Genomic DNA, 23790 nt, shown 5'->3' with positions numbered 1-23790 from the left:
GGTGCTTGCTAAGGGGCAATGGTAATTAGCCAACGACAACAGCCATTTGGTTGCAGCTAGCTGGTTGCGATGATCCGGCGCTAGGGTCCAGTGATTCCGGAAGAAAATCCGATATGCTCTGGGTCGATAGTACGCTGTGCAGACTGGCCGACAAATTATCCAGGCTAGAGCTAGAGCTGGCTGGTGGGTAGTGCAGGCCACGGACAATGGTGAAGACGCTAACGGTGGCTAATAGCAAGTAGCCATTCGGTTGCAGCTAGACTAGTTTCAGCTTAAGGTTCTTGATAAAAGTTATAAAGAAATAATAGAATCTTTTCCACGTTGGGTGAAGCGGGTTGCAGGAAAGTATATTTAGTTAAAGAATGAAAAGTAAAAATTGAGAAATATATACAAAATAGACAAAAAACTAAAAAAACTGGACACAGAAAAAAACACGACCGCACTGCTACGCCATCTTGGATAATGGTCGACTATCAAGTGCTCTGATGGGGAGTGGAATGGATAGGGGAACCAATGAAATGCCGTGACGGCATGCAAATGCTCTGTCCATAAAGTTCCCAGCTGCGCCTGAATCGACTAGCGCAACCGAGCTACTCGCTCTCACAATGAACAATCACTCACAAAGACAAGGGGAACAGAGGGAACACTTATACACATACTAATTATGGGAATGAGCACCAGGTGTGTGTGATTGACAAGACAAGACATGACAAGTGGAGTGATGAGAATGGGATCGGCAGTAGCTAGTAAGCCGGTGACAACGAACGCCGAAACCTGCCCGAACAAGGAGGGGAGGCAGCCTCAGCGGAAGTCGTGACACCCACGTTGTGATACTTCCTTAGTCTCCTAATCTCTCCTTTAACTGATTTCTAAAAGCAGCCCACAAAACAAACAACACACTCCCTTTCTATCTCATGAAGGATTCCCTCTTTCCTTCTCAAGTTTATCCGGTCCTGTGCTCAAATACAGTATCTTAGTGTGCTCATGAGTGTTTGTGTGTGTGTGTCTACAGGAAGGACGAAATACCTCGCAGCCCTGCTCGTAGAGGACCGGGGCGGCCCAGGAAACGTAAATCAACCCCCACCGCTGGCCCAGGCTCCTCCACTGAGACCCAGAGAAAAGTCAAGTGAGTGTGTGTGTGTGTGTGTCGTAAGGCTGATCTCCCTCTCTGCCTGACCGTAGCCCAAACACACTGATAAGCCTCCTACATATCACTGCAATCCAGGAGACTCATGCCATCGACAGGAAATGGGAGAACCCAGCTGACCCCTTCAAGGAAGTCCAGTTTAACCTAATCTTAACCTAATCAGCACAGAGACTGAATTGTATTACAGTTTAATCCACGTCGGTGGTGGTCGCCTCCTTCCTTACCCTGTTTGTGCGTGTGTGGATGTTTTATAATATAATAATAATATGCCATTTAGCAGACGCTTTTATCCAAAGCGCCTTACAGTCATGCGTGCATACATTTTTGTGTATGGGTGGTCCCGGGGATCGAACCCACTACCCTGGCATTACAAGCGCTGTGCTCTACCAGCTGAGCTACAGAGGAGTGTATGCTTCCATTTCAGGATGTTGCCTGTATAGTGTGTGTATGTAGTGTGTGTGTGTGTGTAGTGTGTGTGTGTAGTGTGTGTGTAGTGTGTACTGTACATGCGTATGTGTGGTTGTGTGTGTTGTGTCCGTCCACATGCTGTCTGTGAGTGCCTCTGTGTGACTGTGTTCCATTGTATGCCTCTGTCCATGTGTCTCAGCCAGTTTCCGCCCAGCTAATTTAAAACCTGAATGGCATTACTGTGGGCCAGAGGGGGGGGCTGGAGGGCTGGGGGTTGGGGGTTGGGGGTTGTGTGTGTGTACAGCCCATTGCTCTCAATTTATCTCACAAATTATAGCCACATGCATTGGTTGAAGCACAATGTTAAATTCAAATCTCCCTACCATCATATCTAAGACAATATGACACCAATGTCTATGAGAATTTGCAAGTCAACTTGATTGAAGGTACACAACACACTACCGCCTCTCGTCATTAGCCGTCTGTCCGTTACCAAGAACCACTATACCTGATTTCTGACAAGTCGTTAGCATTAGGGTCGTCAGACTTTTTTTCTCTCCTAAAATTAGCTCAAATTCTAGACGTCAGATCAAAAGGGGACCATTAGACTTAGATCTATTTGGACTGAATAAGTTTGTAGGTGCAAGAGTTTTTACTAAATTCGCAATTTATTGCTCTCACGTGCACATTTGTGCCCAATAAAAACCAACAATGTGCTACCTTTTTGTAGCATTTCTGACAATGCTAACATATTTTCAGCCGAATCTCAGAGTTCTAAAACCGGGTCGAGCAACAGTAGCAGCTAGCTAGTAATAATAATAATAATATGCCATTTAGCAGACACTTTTATCCAAAGCGACTTACAGTCATGCGTGCATACATTTTTGTGTATGGGTGGTCCCGGGGATCGAACCCACTACCTTGGCGTTACAAGCGCCGTGCTCTACCAGCTGAGCTACAGAGGACCACAGAAGGCTAGCAGCTGTAGCTAGCTAGCTAACGCCAGTTGGATGAGAAGCAAAAGGAAGGTAGCTAGCTAGCTAGGTATATTTGGCTATGGAAGGTTTTTCATATGGCTGAAGTCATCTGTGTAAACTGCTGACCTGGACACTTGTGTGTAATCAGAGCACAATCAAATAAGCTGTATATATATAGCATTAGGCTGTATTTATTTTCTGTCATAGGCCTATTGTAAATGTGTATTATTGTAGCATCATCATCTGTATTGCAAAAATAAATACAAATACACAAATAACTTTAAGCTACATTGTCATTTGAGGTAATTGATAAAACAGGACCATGTTTGAAAAACAAGTGGTTCTGAGCTTATGTCAATATTACACAGGTAAGCTAACGGTTACAGAAATCAGGAATGTAGACAGGCTCTATAGACCTCTATGTCTATATGAGTGACTGTGATGAACATACCACCTCCTGTTGTTCTGTTGAGTACCTACTGACCAAAAAATATATTATGAAATATATTTATTTTTCAATTACATTACAAGGCAAAACAGCTCACTCAATCAACCCTGATGATGTTGTAAGTATAAAAGCAAAGCTTTCTTTCATATAATAAAAAAGCTTTAAAAGGTAGTGGAATGGGGTAATGTCTTAGTGTGGGGTGGGAAGGATGCAATACATTACCTTGTATGTGGTACAAATCACATTATTGTGGGAGCACGTCCCCTAAGAGTATGAATTAGGCTGTTTGAGAAGGTTTGAATCCTAAGCAACCTGCATACACATAGTTGGAAGTACAATAGACCAACATAGCTACTGTAGTAGGTCAAAGCTGTGTGCTGGAAAACCTTGGTAGAGCATGGGTGGAGTAGGGATTGTGGTGATCATGTGGAATTCCTTTCTTTTTCGGCTTGAGACCAATCCCTACTTCTCACTTAAAACATAGTTTTTTTGTTTTTAATAAATAAATGGGTAGCTCGTAATTGTTATCCAAATTCTGAAATAAAATATTAATAATACATGAATATAAATAATTAATCTGGATGTGGGTGTTATTGCTCATCCCCAGGGAAACACAGAAACTAAAAAAGGTTCCCACAAACATCAGCCTCCCATATCTTTATTTTACTATGTTGTTGTGTAAATGCTCATTGGTGGTATCCAGATTGGAGCATGTGTGCCTGTGTGTGTGTGTGCGTCAATGTTTTTGTGTGCTTGTGTGTGCATGTGTGCATGTATACATCTGTGTGTGCATCCATGTGTGTGTGCGTCTACTCGCGTGTGTGTACATCTGTGTGTGTGTGTGTGTGTGTGTGTGTGTGTGTCTCTGTGTTGTCAATTTTCAATTAGTGCTGTCATCAGTGTCCATATGGAAGCCTTGGAGGGGCTTAGTGCCACCCCTGAGCAGCCAACAGTTATTTTCCCTCTCTCCCATTTCTGGGCAGCGTTCCATATTTCTTCCAGCTCTCCCACTGCGTTGTCACCTCCACTCTCCTTCCGCCTGTGTACCCCTGCCCCCTTCCCTCACATTCTCCCCTCCAGTCCTCCCCTCCCCCACCCCTCGCCCAGCCAGTGCCACACAGGGACACTGATGCCCTGTAACAGTGACACCAGAAATGAAAGGGCGGCAGGCGGCAGGGCCTACTGCGAAGGGATGGATGGGGGGGGGGGGGGAGATGGAGGGGAGGAAGAAGGGTCTCGGTCCAGCAGTGGCCGGCATGACTGGCCTCCAGTTACAGTAAGGTCTCCATGACTGGCCTCCAGTTACAGTAAGGTATCCATGACTGGCCTCCAGCTACAGTAAGGTCTCCATGACTGGCCTCCAGCTACAGTAAGGTCTCCATGACTGGCCTCCAGTTACAGTAAGGTCTCCATGACTGGCCTCCAGTTACAGTAAGGTATCCATGACTGGCCTCCAGTTAAAGTAAGGTCTCCATGACTAGCCTCCAGCTACAGTAAGGTCTCCATGACTGGCCTCCAGTTACAGTAAGGACTCCATGACTGGCCTCCAGTTACAGTAAGGTCTCCATGACTGGCCTCCAGTTACAGTAAGGTCTCCATGACTAGCCTCCAGCTACAGTAAGGTCTCCATGACTGGCCTCCAGTTACAGTAAGGTCTCCATGACTGGCCTCCAGTTACAGTAAGGTCTCCATGACTGGCCTCCAGTTACAGTAAGGTATCCATGATTGGCCTCCAGCTACAGTAAGGTCTCCATGACTGGCCTCCAGCTACAGTAAGTTCTCCATGACTGGCCTCCAGTTACAGTAAGGTCTCCATGACTGGTCTCCAGTTACAGTAAGATCTCCATGACTGGCCTCCAGTTATAGTAAGGTCTCCATGACTGGCCTCCAGCTACAGTAAGGTCTCCATGACTGGCCTCCAGCTACAGTAAGGTCTCCATGACTGGTCTCCAGTTACAGTAAGGTCTCCATGACTGGCCTCCAGTTACAGTAAGGTCTCCATGACTGGTCTCCAGTTACAGTAAGATCTCCATGACTGGCCTCCAGTTATAGTAAGGTCTCCATGACTGGCCTCCAGCTACAGTAAGGTCTCCATGACTGGTCTCCAGTGGCCTCCAGCTACAGTAAGGTCTCCATGACTGGCCTCCAGTTACAGTAAGGTCTCCATGACTGGCCTCCAGCTACAGTAAGGTCTCCATGACTGGCCTCCAGCTACAGTAAGGTCTCCATGACTGGTCTCCAGTTACAGTAAGGTCTCCATGACTGGCCTCCAGTTACAGTAAGGTCTCCATGACTGGCCTCCAGTTACAGTAAGGTATCCATGACTGGCCTCCAGTTAAAGTAAGGTCTCCATGACTAACCTCCAGCTACAGTAAGGTCTCCATGACTGGCCTCCAGTTACAGTAAGGTATCCATGACTGGCCTCCAGTTACAGTAAGGTCTCCATGACTGGCCTCCAGTTACAGTAAGGTATCCATGATTGGCCTCCAGCTACAGTAAGGTCTCCATGACTGGCCTCCAGCTACAGTAAGTTCTCCATGACTGGCCTCCAGTTACAGTAAGGTCTCCATGACTGGTCTCCAGTTACAGTAAGATCTCCATGACTGGCCTCCAGTTATAGTAAGGTCTCCATGACTGGCCTCCAGCTACAGTAAGGTCTCCATGACTGGCCTCCAGCTACAGTAAGGTCTCCATGACTGGTCTCCAGTTACAGTAAGGTCTCCATGACTGGCCTCCAGTTACAGTAAGGTCTCCATGACTGGCCTCCAGCTACAGTAAGGTCTCCATGACTGGCCTCCAGCTACAGTAAGGTCTCCATGACTGGTCTCCAGTTACAGTAAGGTCTCCATGACTGACCTCTAGTTAAAGTAAGGTCTCCATGACTGACCTCTAGTTAAAGTAAGGTCTCCATGACTGGCCTCCAGTTACAGTAAGGTCTCCATGATTGGCCTCCAGCTACAGTAAGGTCTCCATGACTGGTCTCCAGTTACAGTAAGGTCTCCATGACTGGCCTCTAGTTACAGTAAGGTCTCCATGACTGGCCTCCAGTTACAGTAAGGTCTCCATGACTGGCCTCCAGCTACAGTAAGGTCTCCATGACTGGCCTCCAGTTACAGTAAGGTCTCCATGACTGGCCTCCAGCTACAGTAAGGTCTCCATGACTGGTCTCCAGTTACAGTAAGGTCTCCAAGACTGGCCTCCAGCTACAGTAAGGTCTCCATGACTGGCCTCCAGTTACAGTAAGGTCTCCATGACTGGCCTCCAGCTACAGTAAGGTCTCCATGACTGGCATCCAGTTACAGTAAGGTCTCCATGACTGGCCTTCAGCTACAGTAAGGTCTCCATGACTGGCCTCCAGTTACAGTAAGGTCTCCATGACTGGCCTCCAGTTACAGTAAGGTCTGCATGACTGGTCTCCAGTTATAGTAAGGTCTCCATGACTGGCCTCCAGCTACAGTAAGGTCTCCATGACTGACCTCTAGTTACAGTAAGGTCTCCATGACTGGCCTCTAGTTACAGTAAGGTCTCCATGACTGGCCTCCAGCTACAGTAAGGTCTGGGTGACTGGCCTCCAGCTACAGTAATGTCTCCATGACTGGCTCCAGTTACAGTAAGGTCTGGGTGACTGGCCTCCAGCTACAGTAATGTCTCCATGACTGGTCTCCAGTTACATTAAGGTCTGCATGACTGGCGTCCAGCTACAGTAATGTCTCCATGACTGGTCTCCAGTTACAGTAAGGTCTCCATGACAGGTCTCCAGTTACAGTAATGTCTCCATTACTGGCCTCCAGTTACAGTAAGGTCTCCATGACTGGCCTCCAGTTACAGTAATGTCTCCATTACTGGCCTCCAGTTACAGTAAGGTATCCATGACTGGCCTCCAGTTACAGTAATGTCTCCATGACTGGCCTCCAGTTACAGTAATGTCTCCATGACTGGTCTCCAGTTACAGTAAGTTCTGCATGACTGGCCTCCAGCTACAGTAAGGTCTCCATGACTGGCCTCCAGTTATAGTAAGGTCTCCATGACTGGCCTCCAGTTACAGTAAGGTATCCATGACTGGCCTCCAGTTAAAGTAAGGTCTCCATGACTAGCCTCCAGCTACAGTAAGGTCTCCATGACTGGCCTCCAGTTACAGTAAGGTCTCCATGACTGGCCTCCAGTTACAGTAAGGTATCCATGACTGGCCTCCAGTTAAAGTAAGGTCTCCATGACTAGCCTCCAGCTACAGTAAGGTCTCCATGACTGGCCTCCAGTTACAGTAAGGTCTCCATGACTGGCCTCCAGTTACAGTAAGGTCTCCATGACTGGCCTCCAGTTACAGTAAGGTCTCCATGATTGGCCTCCAGCTACAGTAAGGTCTCCATGACTGGCCTCCAGCTACAGTAAGGTCTCCATGACTGGCCTCCAGTTACAGTAAGGTCTCCATGACTGGCCTCCAGTTACAGTAAGGTATCCATGACTGGCCTCCAGTTAAAGTAAGGTCTCCATGACTGGCCTCCAGTTACAGTAAGGTATCCATGGCTGGCCTCCAGCTACAGTAAGGTCTCCATGACTGGCCTCCAGCTACAGTAAGGTCTCCATGACTGGCCTCCAGTTACAGTAAGGTCTCCATGACTGGCCTCCAGTTACAGTAAGGTATCCATGACTGGCCTCCAGTTAAAGTAAGGTCTCCATGACTAGCCTCCAGCTACAGTAAGGTATCCATGACTGGCCTCCAGTTACAGTAAGGTCTCCATGACTGGCCTCCAGTTACAGTAAGGTCTCCATGACTGGCCTCCAGTTACAGTAAGGTATCCATGATTGGCCTCCAGCTACAGTAAGGTCTCCATGACTGGCCTCCAGCTACAGTAAGTTCTCCATGACTGGCCTCCAGTTACAGTAAGGTCTCCATGACTGGTCTCCAGTTACAGTAAGATCTCCATGACTGGCCTCCAGTTATAGTAAGGTCTCCATGACTGGCCTCCAGCTACAGTAAGGTCTCCATGACTGGCCTCCAGCTACAGTAAGGTCTCCATGACTGGTCTCCAGTTACAGTAAGGTCTCCATGACTGGCCTCCAGTTACAGTAAGGTCTCCATGACTGGTCTCCAGTTACAGTAAGATCTCCATGACTGGCCTCCAGTTATAGTAAGGTCTCCATGACTGGCCTCCAGCTACAGTAAGGTCTCCATGACTGGTCTCCAGTTACAGTAAGGTCTCCAAGACTGGCCTCCAGCTACAGTAAGGTCTCCATGACTGGCCTCCAGTTACAGTAAGGTCTCCATGACTGGCCTCCAGCTACAGTAAGGTCTCCATGACTGGCCTCCAGCTACAGTAAGGTCTCCATGACTGGTCTCCAGTTACAGTAAGGTCTCCATGACTGGCCTCCAGTTACAGTAAGGTCTCCATGACTGGCCTCCAGTTACAGTAAGGTATCCATGACTGGCCTCCAGTTAAAGTAAGGTCTCCATGACTAGCCTCCAGCTACAGTAAGGTCTCCATGACTGGCCTCCAGTTACAGTAAGGTATCCATGACTGGCCTCCAGTTACAGTAAGGTCTCCATGACTGGCCTCCAGTTACAGTAAGGTATCCATGATTGGCCTCCAGCTACAGTAAGGTCTCCATGACTGGCCTCCAGCTACAGTAAGTTCTCCATGACTGGCCTCCAGTTACAGTAAGGTCTCCATGACTGGTCTCCAGTTACAGTAAGATCTCCATGACTGGCCTCCAGTTATAGTAAGGTCTCCATGACTGGCCTCCAGCTACAGTAAGGTCTCCATGACTGGCCTCCAGCTACAGTAAGGTCTCCATGACTGGTCTCCAGTTACAGTAAGGTCTCCATGACTGGCCTCCAGTTACAGTAAGGTCTCCATGACTGGCCTCCAGCTACAGTAAGGTCTCCATGACTGGCCTCCAGCTACAGTAAGGTCTCCATGACTGGTCTCCAGTTACAGTAAGGTCTCCATGACTGACCTCTAGTTAAAGTAAGGTCTCCATGACTGGCCTCCAGTTACAGTAAGGTCTCCATGATTGGCCTCCAGCTACAGTAAGGTCTCCATGACTGGTCTCCAGTTACAGTAAGGTCTCCATGACTGGCCTCCAGTTACAGTAAGGTCTCCATGACTGGCCTCCAGTTACAGTAAGGTATCCATGACTGGCCTCCAGTTACAGTAAGGTCTCCATGACTGGCCTCCAGCTACAGTAAGGTCTCCATGACTGGCCTCTAGTTACAGTAAGGTCTCCATGACTGGCCTCCAGTTACAGTAAGGTCTCCATGACTGGTCTCCAGTTACAGTAAGATCTCCATGACTGGCCTCCAGTTATAGTAAGGTCTCCATGACTGGCCTCCAGCTACAGTAAGGTCTCCATGACTGGTCTTCAGTTACAGTAAGGTCTCCAAGACTGGCCTCCAGCTACAGTAAGGTCTCCATGACTGGCCTCCAGTTACAGTAAGGTCTCCATGACTGGCCTCCAGCTACAGTAAGGTCTCCATGACTGGCCTCCAGCTACAGTAAGGTCTCCATGACTGGTCTCCAGTTACAGTAAGGTCTCCATGACTGGCCTCCAGTTACAGTAAGGTCTCCATGACTGGCCTCCAGTTACAGTAAGGTATCCATGACTGGCCTCCAGTTACAGTAAGGTCTCCATGACTGGCCTCCAGCTACAGTAAGGTCTCCATGACTGGCCTCTAGTTACAGTAAGGTCTCCATGACTGGCCTCCAGTTACAGTAAGGTCTCCATGACTGGTCTCCAGTTACAGTAAGATCTCCATGACTGGCCTCCAGTTATAGTAAGGTCTCCATGACTGGCCTCCAGCTACAGTAAGGTCTCCATGACTGGTCTCCAGTTACAGTAAGGTCTCCATGACTGGCCTCCAGTTACAGTAAGGTCTCCATGACTGGCCTCCAGTTACAGTAAGGTATCCATGACTGGCCTCCAGTTAAAGTAAGGTCTCCATGACTAGCCTCCAGCTACAGTAAGGTCTCCATGACTGGCCTCCAGTTACAGTAAGGTATCCATGACTGGCCTCCAGTTACAGTAAGGTCTCCATGACTGGCCTTCAGCTACAGTAAGGTCTCCATGACTGACCTCTAGTTAAAGTAAGGTCTCCATGACTGGCCTCCAGTTACAGTAAGGTCTCCATGATTGGCCTCCAGCTACAGTAAGGTCTCCATGACTGGTCTCCAGTTACAGTAAGGTCTCCATGACTGGCCTCCAGTTACAGTAAGGTCTCCATGACTGGCCTCCAGTTACAGTAAGGTATCCATGACTGGCCTCCAGTTACAGTAAGGTCTCCATGACTGGCCTCCAGCTACAGTAAGGTCTCCATGACTGGCCTCTAGTTACAGTAAGGTCTCCATGACTGGCCTCCAGTTACAGTAAGGTCTCCATGACTGGCCTCCAGCTACAGTAAGGTCTCCATGACTGGCCTCCAGTTACAGTAAGGTCTCCATGACTGGCCTCCAGCTACAGTAAGGTCTCCAAGACTGGTCTCCAGTTACAGTAAGGTCTCCAAGACTGGCCTCCAGCTACAGTAAGGTCTCCATGACTGGCCTCCAGTTACAGTAAGGTCTCCATGACTGGCCTCCAGCTACAGTAAGGTCTCCATGACTGGCATCCAGTTACAGTAAGGTCTCCATGACTGGCCTTCAGCTACAGTAAGGTCTCCATGACTGGCCACCAGTTACAGTAAGGTCTCCATGACTGGCCTCCAGTTACAGTAAGGTCTGCATGACTGGTCTCCAGTTATAGTAAGGTCTCCATGACTGGCCTCCAGCTACAGTAAGGTCTCCATGACTGACCTCTAGTTACAGTAAGGTCTCCATGACTGGCCTCTAGTTACAGTAAGGTCTCCATGACTGGCCTCCAGCTACAGTAAGGTCTGGGTGACTGGCCTCCAGCTACAGTAATGTCTCCATGACTGGCCTCCAGTTACAGTAAGGTATCCATGACTGGCCTCCAGTTACAGTAATGTCTCCATGACTGGCCTCCAGTTACAGTAATGTCTCCATGACTGGTCTCCAGTTACAGTAAGTTCTGCATGACTGGCCTCCAGCTACAGTAAGGTCTCCATGACTGGCCTCCAGTTACAGTAAGGTATCCATGACTGGCCTCCAGTTACAGTAATGTCTCCATGACTGGCCTCCAGTTACAGTAATGTCTCCATGACTGGTCTCCAGTTACAGTAAGTTCTGCATGACTGGCCTCCAGCTACAGTAAGGTCTCCATGACTGGCCTCCAGTTATAGTAAGGTCTCCATGACTGGCCTCCAGTTACAGTAAGGTATCCATGACTGGCCTCCAGTTAAAGTAAGGTCTCCATGACTAGCCTCCAGCTACAGTAAGGTCTCCATGACTGGCCTCCAGTTACAGTAAGGTCTCCATGACTGGCCTCCAGTTACAGTAAGGTATCCATGACTGGCCTCCAGTTAAAGTAAGGTCTCCATGACTAGCCTCCAGCTACAGTAAGGTCTCCATGACTGGCCTCCAGTTACAGTAAGGTCTCCATGACTGGCCTCCAGTTACAGTAAGGTCTCCATGACTGGCCTCCAGTTACAGTAAGGTCTCCATGATTGGCCTCCAGCTACAGTAAGGTCTCCATGACTGGCCTCCAGCTACAGTAAGGTCTCCATGACTGGCCTCCAGTTACAGTAAGGTCTCCATGACTGGCCTCCAGTTACAGTAAGGTATCCATGACTGGCCTCCAGTTAAAGTAAGGTCTCCATGACTGGCCTCCAGTTACAGTAAGGTATCCATGGCTGGCCTCCAGCTACAGTAAGGTCTCCATGACTGGCCTCCAGCTACAGTAAGGTCTCCATGACTGGCCTCCAGTTACAGTAAGGTCTCCATGACTGGCCTCCAGTTACAGTAAGGTATCCATGACTGGCCTCCAGTTAAAGTAAGGTCTCCATGACTAGCCTCCAGCTACAGTAAGGTATCCATGACTGGCCTCCAGTTACAGTAAGGTCTCCATGACTGGCCTCCAGTTACAGTAAGGTCTCCATGACTGGCCTCCAGTTACAGTAAGGTATCCATGATTGGCCTCCAGCTACAGTAAGGTCTCCATGACTGGCCTCCAGCTACAGTAAGTTCTCCATGACTGGCCTCCAGTTACAGTAAGGTCTCCATGACTGGTCTCCAGTTACAGTAAGATCTCCATGACTGGCCTCCAGTTATAGTAAGGTCTCCATGACTGGCCTCCAGCTACAGTAAGGTCTCCATGACTGGCCTCCAGCTACAGTAAGGTCTCCATGACTGGTCTCCAGTTACAGTAAGGTCTCCATGACTGGCCTCCAGTTACAGTAAGGTCTCCATGACTGGTCTCCAGTTACAGTAAGATCTCCATGACTGGCCTCCAGTTATAGTAAGGTCTCCATGACTGGCCTCCAGCTACAGTAAGGTCTCCATGACTGGTCTCCAGTTACAGTAAGGTCTCCAAGACTGGCCTCCAGCTACAGTAAGGTCTCCATGACTGGCCTCCAGTTACAGTAAGGTCTCCATGACTGGCCTCCAGCTACAGTAAGGTCTCCATGACTGGCCTCCAGCTACAGTAAGGTCTCCATGACTGGTCTCCAGTTACAGTAAGGTCTCCATGACTGGCCTCCAGTTACAGTAAGGTCTCCATGACTGGCCTCCAGTTACAGTAAGGTATCCATGACTGGCCTCCAGTTAAAGTAAGGTCTCCATGACTAGCCTCCAGCTACAGTAAGGTCTCCATGACTGGCCTCCAGTTACAGTAAGGTATCCATGACTGGCCTCCAGTTACAGTAAGGTCTCCATGACTGGCCTCCAGTTACAGTAAGGTATCCATGATTGGCCTCCAGCTACAGTAAGGTCTCCATGACTAGCCTCCAGCTACAGTAAGGTCTCCATGACTGGCCTCCAGTTACAGTAAGGTATCCATGACTGGCCTCCAGTTACAGTAAGGTCTCCATGACTGGCCTCCAGTTACAGTAAGGTATCCATGATTGGCCTCCAGCTACAGTAAGGTCTCCATGACTGGCCTCCAGCTACAGTAAGTTCTCCATGACTGGCCTCCAGTTACAGTAAGGTCTCCATGACTGGTCTCCAGTTACAGTAAGATCTCCATGACTGGCCTCCAGTTATAGTAAGGTCTCCATGACTGGCCTCCAGCTACAGTAAGGTCTCCATGACTGGCCTCCAGCTACAGTAAGGTCTCCATGACTGGTCTCCAGTTACAGTAAGGTCTCCATGACTGGCCTCCAGTTACAGTAAGGTCTCCATGACTGGCCTCCAGCTACAGTAAGGTCTCCATGACTGGCCTCCAGCTACAGTAAGGTCTCCATGACTGGTCTCCAGTTACAGTAAGGTCTCCATGACTGACCTCTAGTTAAAGTAAGGTCTCCATGACTGGCCTCCAGTTACAGTAAGGTCTCCATGATTGGCCTCCAGCTACAGTAAGGTCTCCATGACTGGTCTCCAGTTACAGTAAGGTCTCCATGACTGGCCTCCAGTTACAGTAAGGTCTCCATGACTGGCCTCCAGTTACAGTAAGGTATCCATGACTGGCCTCCAGTTACAGTAAGGTCTCCATGACTGGCCTCCAGCTACAGTAAGGTCTCCATGACTGGCCTCTAGTTACAGTAAGGTCTCCATGACTGGCCTCCAGTTACAGTAAGGTCTCCATGACTGGTCTCCAGTTACAGTAAGATCTCCATGACTGGCCTCCAGTTATAGTAAGGTCTCCATGACTGGCCTCCAGCTACAGTAAGGTCTCCATGACTGGTCTTCAGTTACAGTAAGGTCTCCAAGACTGGCCTCCAGCTACAGTAAGGTCTCCATGACTGGCCTCCAGTTACAGTAAGGTCTCCATGACTGGCCTCCAGCTACAGTAAGGTCTCCATGACTGGCCTCCAGCTACAGTAAGGTCTCCATGACTGGTCTCCAGTTACAGTAAGGTCTCCATGACTGGCCTCCAGTTACAGTAAGGTCTCCATGACTGGCCTCCAGTTACAGTAAGGTATCCATGACTGGCCTCCAGTTACAGTAAGGTCTCCATGACTGGCCTCCAGCTACAGTAAGGTCTCCATGACTGGCCTCTAGTTACAGTAAGGTCTCCATGACTGGCCTCCAGTTACAGTAAGGTCTCCATGACTGGTCTCCAGTTACAGTAAGATCTCCATGACTGGCCTCCAGTTATAGTAAGGTCTCCATGACTGGCCTCCAGCTACAGTAAGGTCTCCATGACTGGTCTCCAGTTACAGTAAGGTCTCCATGACTGGCCTCCAGTTACAGTAAGGTCTCCATGACTGGCCTCCAGTTACAGTAAGGTATCCATGACTGGCCTCCAGTTAAAGTAAGGTCTCCATGACTAGCCTCCAGCTACAGTAAGGTCTCCATGACTGGCCTCCAGTTACAGTAAGGTATCCATGACTGGCCTCCAGTTACAGTAAGGTCTCCATGACTGGCCTTCAGCTACAGTAAGGTCTCCATGACTGACCTCTAGTTAAAGTAAGGTCTCCATGACTGGCCTCCAGTTACAGTAAGGTCTCCATGATTGGCCTCCAGCTACAGTAAGGTCTCCATGACTGGTCTCCAGTTACAGTAAGGTCTCCATGACTGGCCTCCAGTTACAGTAAGGTCTCCATGACTGGCCTCCAGTTACAGTAAGGTATCCATGACTGGCCTCCAGTTACAGTAAGGTCTCCATGACTGGCCTCCAGCTACAGTAAGGTCTCCATGACTGGCCTCTAGTTACAGTAAGGTCTCCATGACTGGCCTCCAGTTACAGTAAGGTCTCCATGACTGGCCTCCAGCTACAGTAAGGTCTCCATGACTGGCCTCCAGTTACAGTAAGGTCTCCATGACTGGCCTCCAGCTACAGTAAGGTCTCCATGACTGGTCTCCAGTTACAGTAAGGTCTCCAAGACTGGCCTCCAGCTACAGTAAGGTCTCCATGACTGGCCTCCAGTTACAGTAAGGTCTCCATGACTGGCCTCCAGCTACAGTAAGGTCTCCATGACTGGCATCCAGTTACAGTAAGGTCTCCATGACTGGCCTTCAGCTACAGTAAGGTCTCCATGACTGGCCACCAGTTACAGTAAGGTCTCCATGACTGGCCTCCAGTTACAGTAAGGTCTGCATGACTGGTCTCCAGTTATAGTAAGGTCTCCATGACTGGCCTCCAGCTACAGTAAGGTCTCCATGACTGACCTCTAGTTACAGTAAGGTCTCCATGACTGGCCTCTAGTTACAGTAAGGTCTCCATGACTGGCCTCCAGCTACAGTAAGGTCTGGGTGACTGGCCTCCAGCTACAGTAATGTCTCCATGACTGGCCTCCAGTTACAGTAAGGTATCCATGACTGGCCTCCAGTTACAGTAATGTCTCCATGACTGGCCTCCAGTTACAGTAATGTCTCCATGACTGGTCTCCAGTTACAGTAAGTTCTGCATGACTGGCCTCCAGCTACAGTAAGGTCTCCATGACTGGCCTCCAGTTACAGTAAGGTCTCCATGACTGTCCTCCAGCTACAGTAAGGTCTGGGTGACTGGCCTCCAGCTACAGTAATGTCTCCATGACTGGTCTCCAGTTACATTAAGGTCTTCATGACTTACTCCAGTTACAGTAAGGTCTCCATGACTGGCCTCCAGCTACAGTAAGGTCTCCATGACTGGCCTCTAGTTAAAGTAAGGTCTCCATGACTGGCCTCCAGCTACAGTAAGGTCTCCATGACTGGTCTCTAGCTACAGTAAGGTCTCCATGACTGGTCTCTAGGTACAGCAATGTCTCCATGACTGGCCTCCAGTTACAGTAAGGTCTCCATGACTGGTCTCCAGTTACAGTAAGGTCTCCATGACTGTTATCCAGTTACAGTAATGTCTCCATGACTGGTCTCCAGTTACAGTAAGGTCTGGGTGACAGGCCTCCAGCTACAGTAATGTCTCCATGACTGGCCTCCAGTTACAGTAAGGTCTCCATGACTGGTCTCCAGTTACAGTAAGGTCTGCATGACTGGCCTCCAGCTACAGTAAGGTCTCCATGACTGGCCTCCAGTTAGAGTAAGGTCTCCATGACTGGCCTCCAGCTACAGTAATGTCTCCATGACTGGCCTCCAGTTACAGTAAGGTCTCCATGACTGGTCTCTAGTTACAGTAAGTTCTGCATGACTGGCCTCCAGCTACAGTAAGGTCTCCATGACTGGCCTCCAGTTACAGCAAGGTCTCCATGACTGGCCTCCAGCGACAGTAATGTCTCCATGACTGGCCTCCAGTTACAGTAAGGTCTCCATGACTGGTCTCCAGTTACAGTAAGGTCTGCATGACTGGCCTCCAGCTACAGTAAGGTATCCATGACTGGCCTCCCGTTACAGTAAGTCTCCATGACTGGCCTCCAGCTACAGTAAGGTCTGGGTGACTGGCCTCCAGCTACAGTAATGTCTCCATGACTGGTCTCCAGTTACATTAAGGGCTGCATGACTGGCCTCCAGCTACAGTAATGTCTCCATGACTGGTCTCCAATTACAGTAAGGTCTCCATGACTGGCCTCCAGTTACAGTAAGGTCTCCATGACTGGCCTCCAGTTACAGTAATGTCTCCATGACTTGTCTCCAGTTACAGTAAGGTCTCCATGACTGGTCTCCAGTTACAGTAAGGTCTCCATGACTGGCCTCCAGTTATAGTAATGTCTCCATGACTGGTCTCCAGTTACAGTAAGGTCTCCATGACTGGCCTCCAGTTATAGTAATGTCTCCATTACTGGCCTCCAGTTACAGTAAGGTCTCCATGACTGGCCTCCAGTTACAGTAATGTCTCCATTACTAGCCTCCAGTTACAGAAAGGTCTCCATGACTGGCCTCCATTTACAGTAATGTCTCCATGACTGGCCTCCAGTTACAGTAATGTCTCCATGACTGGTCTCCAGTTACAGTAAGGTCTGCATGACTGGCCTCCAGCTACAGTAAGGTCTCCATGACTGGCCTCCAGTTACAGTAAGGTCTCCATGACTGGCCTCCAGCTACAGTAAGGTCTGGGTGACTGGCCTCCAGCTACAGTAATGTCTCCATGACTGGTCTCCAGTTACATTAAGGTCTGCATGACTGGCGTCCAGCTACAGTAATGTCTCCATGACTGGTCTCCAATTACAGTAAGGTCTCCATGACTGGCCTCCAGTTACAGTAAGGTCTCCATTACTGGACTCCAGTTACAGTAAGGTCTCCATGACTGGCCTCCAGTTACAGTAATGTCTCCATGACTGGTCTCCAGTTACATTAAGGTCTCCATGACTGGTCTCTAGTTACAGTAATGTCTCCATGACTGGCCTCCAGTTACAGTAAGGTCTCCATGACTGGTCTCCAGTTACAGTAAGGTCTCCATGACTGTTATCCAGTTACAGTAATGTCTCCATGACTGGTCTCCAGTTACAGTAAGGTCTGGGTGACTGGTCTCCAGCTACAGTATTGTCTCCATGACTGGTCTCCAGTTACAGTATGGTCTCCATGACTGGCCTCCAGCTACAGTAATGTCTCCATGACTGGCCTCCAGTTACAGTAAGGTCTCCATGACTGGTCTCCAGTTACAGTAAGGTCTGCATGACTGGCCTCCAGCTACAGTAAGGTCTCCATGACTGGCCTCCAGTTAGAGTAAGGTCTCCATGACTGGCCTCCAGCTACAGTAATGTCTCCATGACTGGCCTCCAGTTACAGTAAGGTCTCCATGACTGGTCTCTAGTTACAGTAAGTTCTGCATGACTGGCCTCCAGCTACAGTAAGGTCTCCATGACTGGCCTCCAGTTACAGTAAGGTCTCCATGACTGGCCTCCAGCTACAGTAATGTCTCCATGACTGGTCTCCAGTTACAGTAAGGTCTGCATGACTGGCCTCCAGTTACAGTAAGGTCTGGGTGACTGGCCTCCAGCTACAGTAATGTCTCCATGACTGGTCTCCAGTTACATTAAGGGCTGCATGACTGGCCTCCAGCTACAGTAATGTCTCCATGACTGGTCTCCAATTACAGTAAGGTCTCCATGACTGGCCTCCAGTTACAGTAAGGTCTCCATGACTGGCCTCCAGTTACAGTAATGTCTCCATGACTTGTCTCCAGTTACAGTAAGGTCTCCGTGACTGGTCTCCAGTTACAGTAAGGTCTCCATGACTGGCCTCCAGTTACAGTAATGTCTCCATTACCGGCCTCCAGTTACAGTAAGGTCTCCATGACTGGCCTCCAGTTACAGTAATGTCTCCATGACTGGTCTCCAGTTACAGTAAGGTCTCCATGACTGGTCTCCAGTTACAGTAAGGTCTCCATGACTGGCCTCCAGTTACAGTAAGGTCTCCATGACTGGCCTCCAGCTACAGTAAGGTCTGGGTGACTGGCCTCCAGCTACAGTAATGTCTCCATGACTGGTCTCCAGTTACATTAAGGTCTGCATGACTGGCGTCCAGCTACAGTAATGTCTCCATGACTGGTCTCCAATTACAGTAAGGTCTCCATGACTGGCCTCCAGTTACAGTAAGGTCACCATTACTGGACTCCAGTTACAGTAAGGTCTCCATGACTGGCCTCCAGTTACAGTAATGTCTCCATGACTGGTCTCCAGTTACATTAAGGTCTCCATGACTGGTCTCCAGTTATAGTAAGGACTCCATGACTGGCCTCCAGTTACAGTAAGGTCTCCATGACTGGCCTCCAGTTACAGTAAGGTCTCCATGACTGGTCTCCAGTTACAGTAAGGTCTCCATGACTGGCCTCCAGTTACAGTAAGGACTCCATGACTGGCCTCCAGTTACAGTAAGGTCTCCATGACTGGCCTCCAGTTACAGTAAGGTCTCCATGACTGGTCTCCAGTTACAGTAAGGTCTCCATGACTGGCCTCCAATTACAGTAAGGTCTCCATGACTGGCCTCCAGTAACAGTAAGGTCTCCATGACTGGCCTCCAGTAACAGTAAGGTCTCCATGACTGGCCTCCAGTTACAGTAAGGACTCCATGTTTGGCCTCCAGTTACAGTAAGGTCTCCATGACTGGTCTCCAGTTATAGTAAGGTCTCCATGACTGGCCTCCAGTTACAGTAATATCTCCATGACTGGCCTCCAGTTACAGTAAGGTCTCCATGACTGGTCTCCAGTTATAGTAAGGACTCCATGTCTGGCCTCCAGTTACAGTAAGGTCTCCATGACTGACCTGCAGCTACAGGAAGGTGGGTGTTTTTGAATGAGACACGGTGCAGACAGGGACATATTGGCCCAATGTTGTGTTACATTGGAGGGCTATGTAAAACCAATTTCCTTTGGTAGAGTTGCTTGGGCGCTTTGTGTTGCTGGCTGTTCTGATTGGACTGTGTGTGTGTGTGTGTGTGTGTGTGTGTGTGCGTGCGTGCGCACGTGCGTGCGTGTATCTGTATCTTTGTGTGTGTTTAACTCTGTGTGTGTGTATGCTTGTGTGTGTGCATGTGTGTGCGTGTGTGTGCGTGTGTGTACAATCTAGGAGCTGCTAATCAACTGTGTTTAATTAGTCAGTGTGGGGCTGTGTGCTTGTTCACCCTGCCGGCCCTCTGAGGGGATGGGCTCTGTCACGTTGTTTGTCAGTGTGTGAGGGAGAGAAGGGATCGGAGGGGTCCGCCTCTCAGGGACAGCTCACACTTCTGCCACCTCTGCCATTTTCCTGTCAGTCACACACACACACACACACACACACACACACAAATACACACACACACACACACACACATACAGACAGACCTGCGTCACATCTAGTCTACCCCTCTTTCCCTCCTTCCATCACTTTCTCTCCCTCCATCCATCTCTCTCTCCCTCTCTATCCCTCTCCCTCCCTCCCTCCCTCCCTCCCTCCCATCCTCCCTCCCTCCCTCCTTGCTATTACAGATGTACTTCAATGTGCACATATGAAGTACAAGCACACACACACACACACACACACACACACACAGTCAGTTTGTCACATTTTTACCTGGCACATATTACACACACACATGCACGCACGCACGCACATACGCTATTCTAGCCCGTGTGTAATGATGTAAACAGAGGACTTACAGCTCAGCGTAATAGATAGTTCCCTTTTAACTCTGAAAGGTTTTGAGCCTGCGATCCACAATCCCGATTAGGCGGGGGGGGAATGCCGCTGCTAGCTTTCCCAGTCAATTGTGACTGATGGCATGGCTAAGGCTGTGCACACAGTAGGAGAGGGGAAGTTAATCTTTTGTTTGAGTATGGTCTGGCTCACATCTGTGTGGTTGCCGGGCAGGTTTCCATGGGGAAATTCAAGGGCATTTTCCCTCTGCTTCTATCCAGCCCTGTGATGTTGCTATTCTGTAGGGAGAAGAGGAGCTGCTAGCCACACTGATATGGAAATGGAAACTGGAGAGCTATGATATTCAACTGCCAGAACAATAGAAGCCGCATACAAATGCAGAACGTGCCTTCAGACCATTCACTGATTCCCTGTATCTTTCAAAGCGTCTCTCTGTGCCTGTATAGGCCAGGGGGAACTCCCTTGATAAAGCGTTCCGGCTTCTTATTCCTCCAACAATCCCAGGTTCGCCCTGTTAGATCCCAATTTTTCAAGCGTGCCGGTTTGGGGGTTTGGGAGAACAGGGCTCCGGGGTTTTCTCTTCTTCTGTTCTTGTGTTCATCAGCTATAACAACCCACAGAGAGGTGACTCAACCCCTCCTTTTCCCCCTCTGATCTTTCTCTCTTTCATTCCACCACTATTCTTCTTCCTCTCTAATGAATGCGTCTCCTGTGTTTTGACTGGCAGGTCGTTAGGGGCGGGACTTGGCCTGTCGCCCGAGGACCTGCAGGGAGGAGGGGGCGGGGACACCCAGAGGAAGAAGAAGAAGCTGTCCAATCGGGGCTTTGAGCGGCTTGGCGCGGCAGAGGTCAGGGTTCTTTAGTTTTATCTCTTTGTCCTCTATCCCTTCAAAACAGCTACACACTCTGTAGAACACCCTTACAGTTACTGAACTCTTTTCTGAGCCCCTCCATACAGTATTCTACCATTACTGCTATGTAGCCTGCTAGCCTTTGTGTTATACCGTATGCTATGTTTTCTTGACACATTTCTAGTCATTAGTACCAGTGGAGGCTGGTGGGAGGAGCTATAGGAGGATGGGCACATTGTAATGGCTGGAATGGAGTCAATGGAACGGAGTCAAACATGTGGTTTCCATATATTTTATGTGTTTGATACCGTTCCATTAATTCCATTCCAGCCATTACAATGAGCCCGTCCACCTATAGCTCATCCCACCAGCCTCCACTGATTAGAACCCTTAGGGGAAACTCAAAAGAGTCAAATCCCCAGCTCTCCATGTTAATATATTTTTCATTTGTGGATCTTCTTCTGTTCCTCTGGCCGTCTGTGTGCTGAGCTGAGCTATGTCCCTCTGGCCGTCTGTGTGTTGAGCTGAGCTCTGTCCCTCTGGCTGTTTGTGGGCTGAACTGAGCTCTGTCCATCTGGCTGTCTGTGGACTGAACTGAGCTCTGTCCCTCTGGCTGTCTCTGGACTGAACTGAGCTCTGTCCCTCTGGCTGTCTGTGGGCTGAACTGAGCTCTGTCCCTCTGGCTGTCTGTGGGCTGAACTGAGCTCTGTCCATCTGGCTGTCTGTGGGCTGAACTGAGCTCTGTCCCTCTGGCTGTCTGTGAGCTGAACTGAGCTGAGCTCTGTCCCTCTGGCTGTCTCTGGACTGAACTGAGCTCTGTCCCTCTGGCTGTCTGTGGGCTGAACTGAGCTCTGTCCCTCTGGCTGTCTGTGGGCTGAACTGAGCTCTGTCCATCTGGCTGTCTGTGGGCTGAACTGAGCTCTGTCCCTCTGGCTGTCTGTGAGCTGAACTGAGCTGAGCTCTGTCCCTCTGGCTGTCTTTGAGCTGAACTGAGCTGAGCTCTGTCCCTCTGGCTGTCTTTGAGCTGAACTGAGCTCTGTCCCTCTGGCTGTCTGTGAGCTGAACTGAGCTGAGCTCTGTCCCTCTGGCTGTCTTTGAGCTGAACTGAGCTCTGTCCCTCTGGCTGTCTGTGAGCTGAACTGAGCTCTGTCCCTCTGGCTGTCTGTGTCCGGAAGTGTAACGGTCTCACTCTCTCTCTTTCTGCTCTCTCTCTCTCTGTTCTCTCTCAATTTATATTTCTGTTCTCTCTCTCCCTCTCCATCGCTCTCTCTTTCTCTCTCGCTCTATTCCTATCTCTTTCTTTCTCTCTTGTCTCTGTTCTGATAGATAAAGGTGCAGGGCAGCAGCAGAAAGAGTGTCCTCCATGGTGTCCTCAGCTCTAAGCTGGCCCGTGACGTGGCTCATCACCACCAGCACCTCAGACAGCACAAGGCCCAGGGCGGGAAGAGGACTGGGATGGGGGCGGGGCCACGGGATAAGGAGGAGGCGGCCTCTGCGTCTAGTTCCGCCCCCAAGCACCATGGATGTCGAGGCCAAGCCACCTCCAAGGCTGAGTCCCGACGAGTCATCAACGAGTCCGGCGGTCAGAGTGACACTGGTAAGATTCATGATGATTGATTTCATTTGCAACCTTTGGAGTTTTCTCACAATGTTGTGTTTCAGTTATGTGACGGACATGTGACTTTATTTAGGCATGTTATTTGTGTCATATGATGTGGAACCACATGGTGGGAACCACACTTTTTTCTGTATTGGGATAGTGAGTGCATTCCTTATTTTGCCCTGACCTGAGCAGTGACTGGTGTGCTCTGTATGTGTAGGCTACCATAGAGAGAAACACTACCATAGCCCACCTATAATAATAATAATAATAATAATAATAATAATAATAATATGGCTGCCCTGTAGTTAAGTTATTAGACCGACGATGTCCGTTCTAGTGTTGTAATTCTATCTCTATGGTGTGTACCGATCTGAGTCACGGCACAAATGTAACCGGCGGGTCCTATACTCATACTCTATGTGTGTCCTCCCTCTCTCAGCAGCCAGTGGAGACAGCGGCGGCCAGGAGGGCTGGACTGGGACCCCGCTAATGATGCGTGGGGGCAGGAGGAAGGGGATGGGGATGGGGGGAGCTCTGGGGGTCCAGGGGTCCGCACGGCTGCAGCAGCCCAGAGCCAGGAGCCAGGAAGCCATGGAGGAGGGACAGACCACCCCCGCAGAGAGTGAATCCTCCGACCAGGGTGAGTGGGCTGAGGTGTCTGGGTGGAGGGGTGGGGGGGACAGTGTAAGAGGGGTGAGTAGGGGTCAGGGTGAGTGGGAGAGGTGAGAGTGGGTTATGGAGACAGGGACAGATAAGGTTGGGTGAGTGGGACAGGGAAACGGGGACAGATAAAGTTGGGTGAGTGGGACAGGGAGACGGGGTGAGTGGGGCAGGGAAACGGGAACTGATAAGGTTGGGTGAGTGGGACAGGGAGACGGGGTGAGTGGGGCAGGGAAACGGGGACAGATAAGGTTGGGACAGGGAAACGGGGACAGATAAGGTTGGGTGAGTGGGACAGGGAGACTGGGTGAGTGGGGCAGGGAAACGGGGACAGATAAGGTTGGGTGAGTGGGACAGGGAGACGGGGACAGATAAGGTTGGGTGAGTGGGACAGGGAAACGGGGACAGATAAGGTTGGGTGAGTGGGACAGGGAGACGGGGTGAGTGGGGCAGGGAAACAGGGACAGAAAAGGTTGAGTGAGTGGGAGACAGGGGGTGAGTGAGACAGGGAGACAGGGGGTGAGTGGGACAGGCAGACATGGGGTAAGTGGGACAGGGTGACGGGGTGAGTGGGACAGGGAGACGGGGAGAGTGGGACAGGGTGACGGGTGAGTGGGACAGGGAGACGGGGTGAGTGGGACAGGGAGACAGAGTGAGTGTTCAGGTGGGGTGTGAGAGATTCCTGTCCTACTGGCAAGCTCTCTT

The 23790-nt window shown here is 49.8% G+C and overlaps 1 protein-coding gene across 1 annotated transcript in view; it reads left to right on the top strand.

The window, feature by feature from the left end:
• Nucleotides 1-518: 518 nt before the first annotated feature.
• The window catches only part of LOC311139891 (BAH and coiled-coil domain-containing protein 1-like), a gene marked incomplete at its 5' end in the record, with an annotated part of 43086 nt that continues 19814 nt past the window's right edge, over nt 519-23790 (top strand). The window contains 5 exons of the mRNA XM_084174888.1: nt 519-523; nt 1013-1126; nt 20699-20819; nt 22149-22419; nt 22865-23065. Coding sequence (XP_084031014.1) covers nt 519-523; nt 1013-1126; nt 20699-20819; nt 22149-22419; nt 22865-23065 — 712 coding nt within the window. The remainder of the gene's footprint in view (nt 524-1012; nt 1127-20698; nt 20820-22148; nt 22420-22864; nt 23066-23790) is intronic.

Source organism: Coregonus lavaretus (genome assembly GCF_964263955.1).
Source record: "Coregonus lavaretus genome assembly, chromosome: 2".
Lineage (NCBI taxonomy): Eukaryota > Metazoa > Chordata > Actinopteri > Salmoniformes > Salmonidae > Coregonus > Coregonus lavaretus.
The sequence above is the reverse complement of the archived record's forward strand: the minus strand, read 5'-3'. Positions and strand labels throughout refer to the sequence as shown.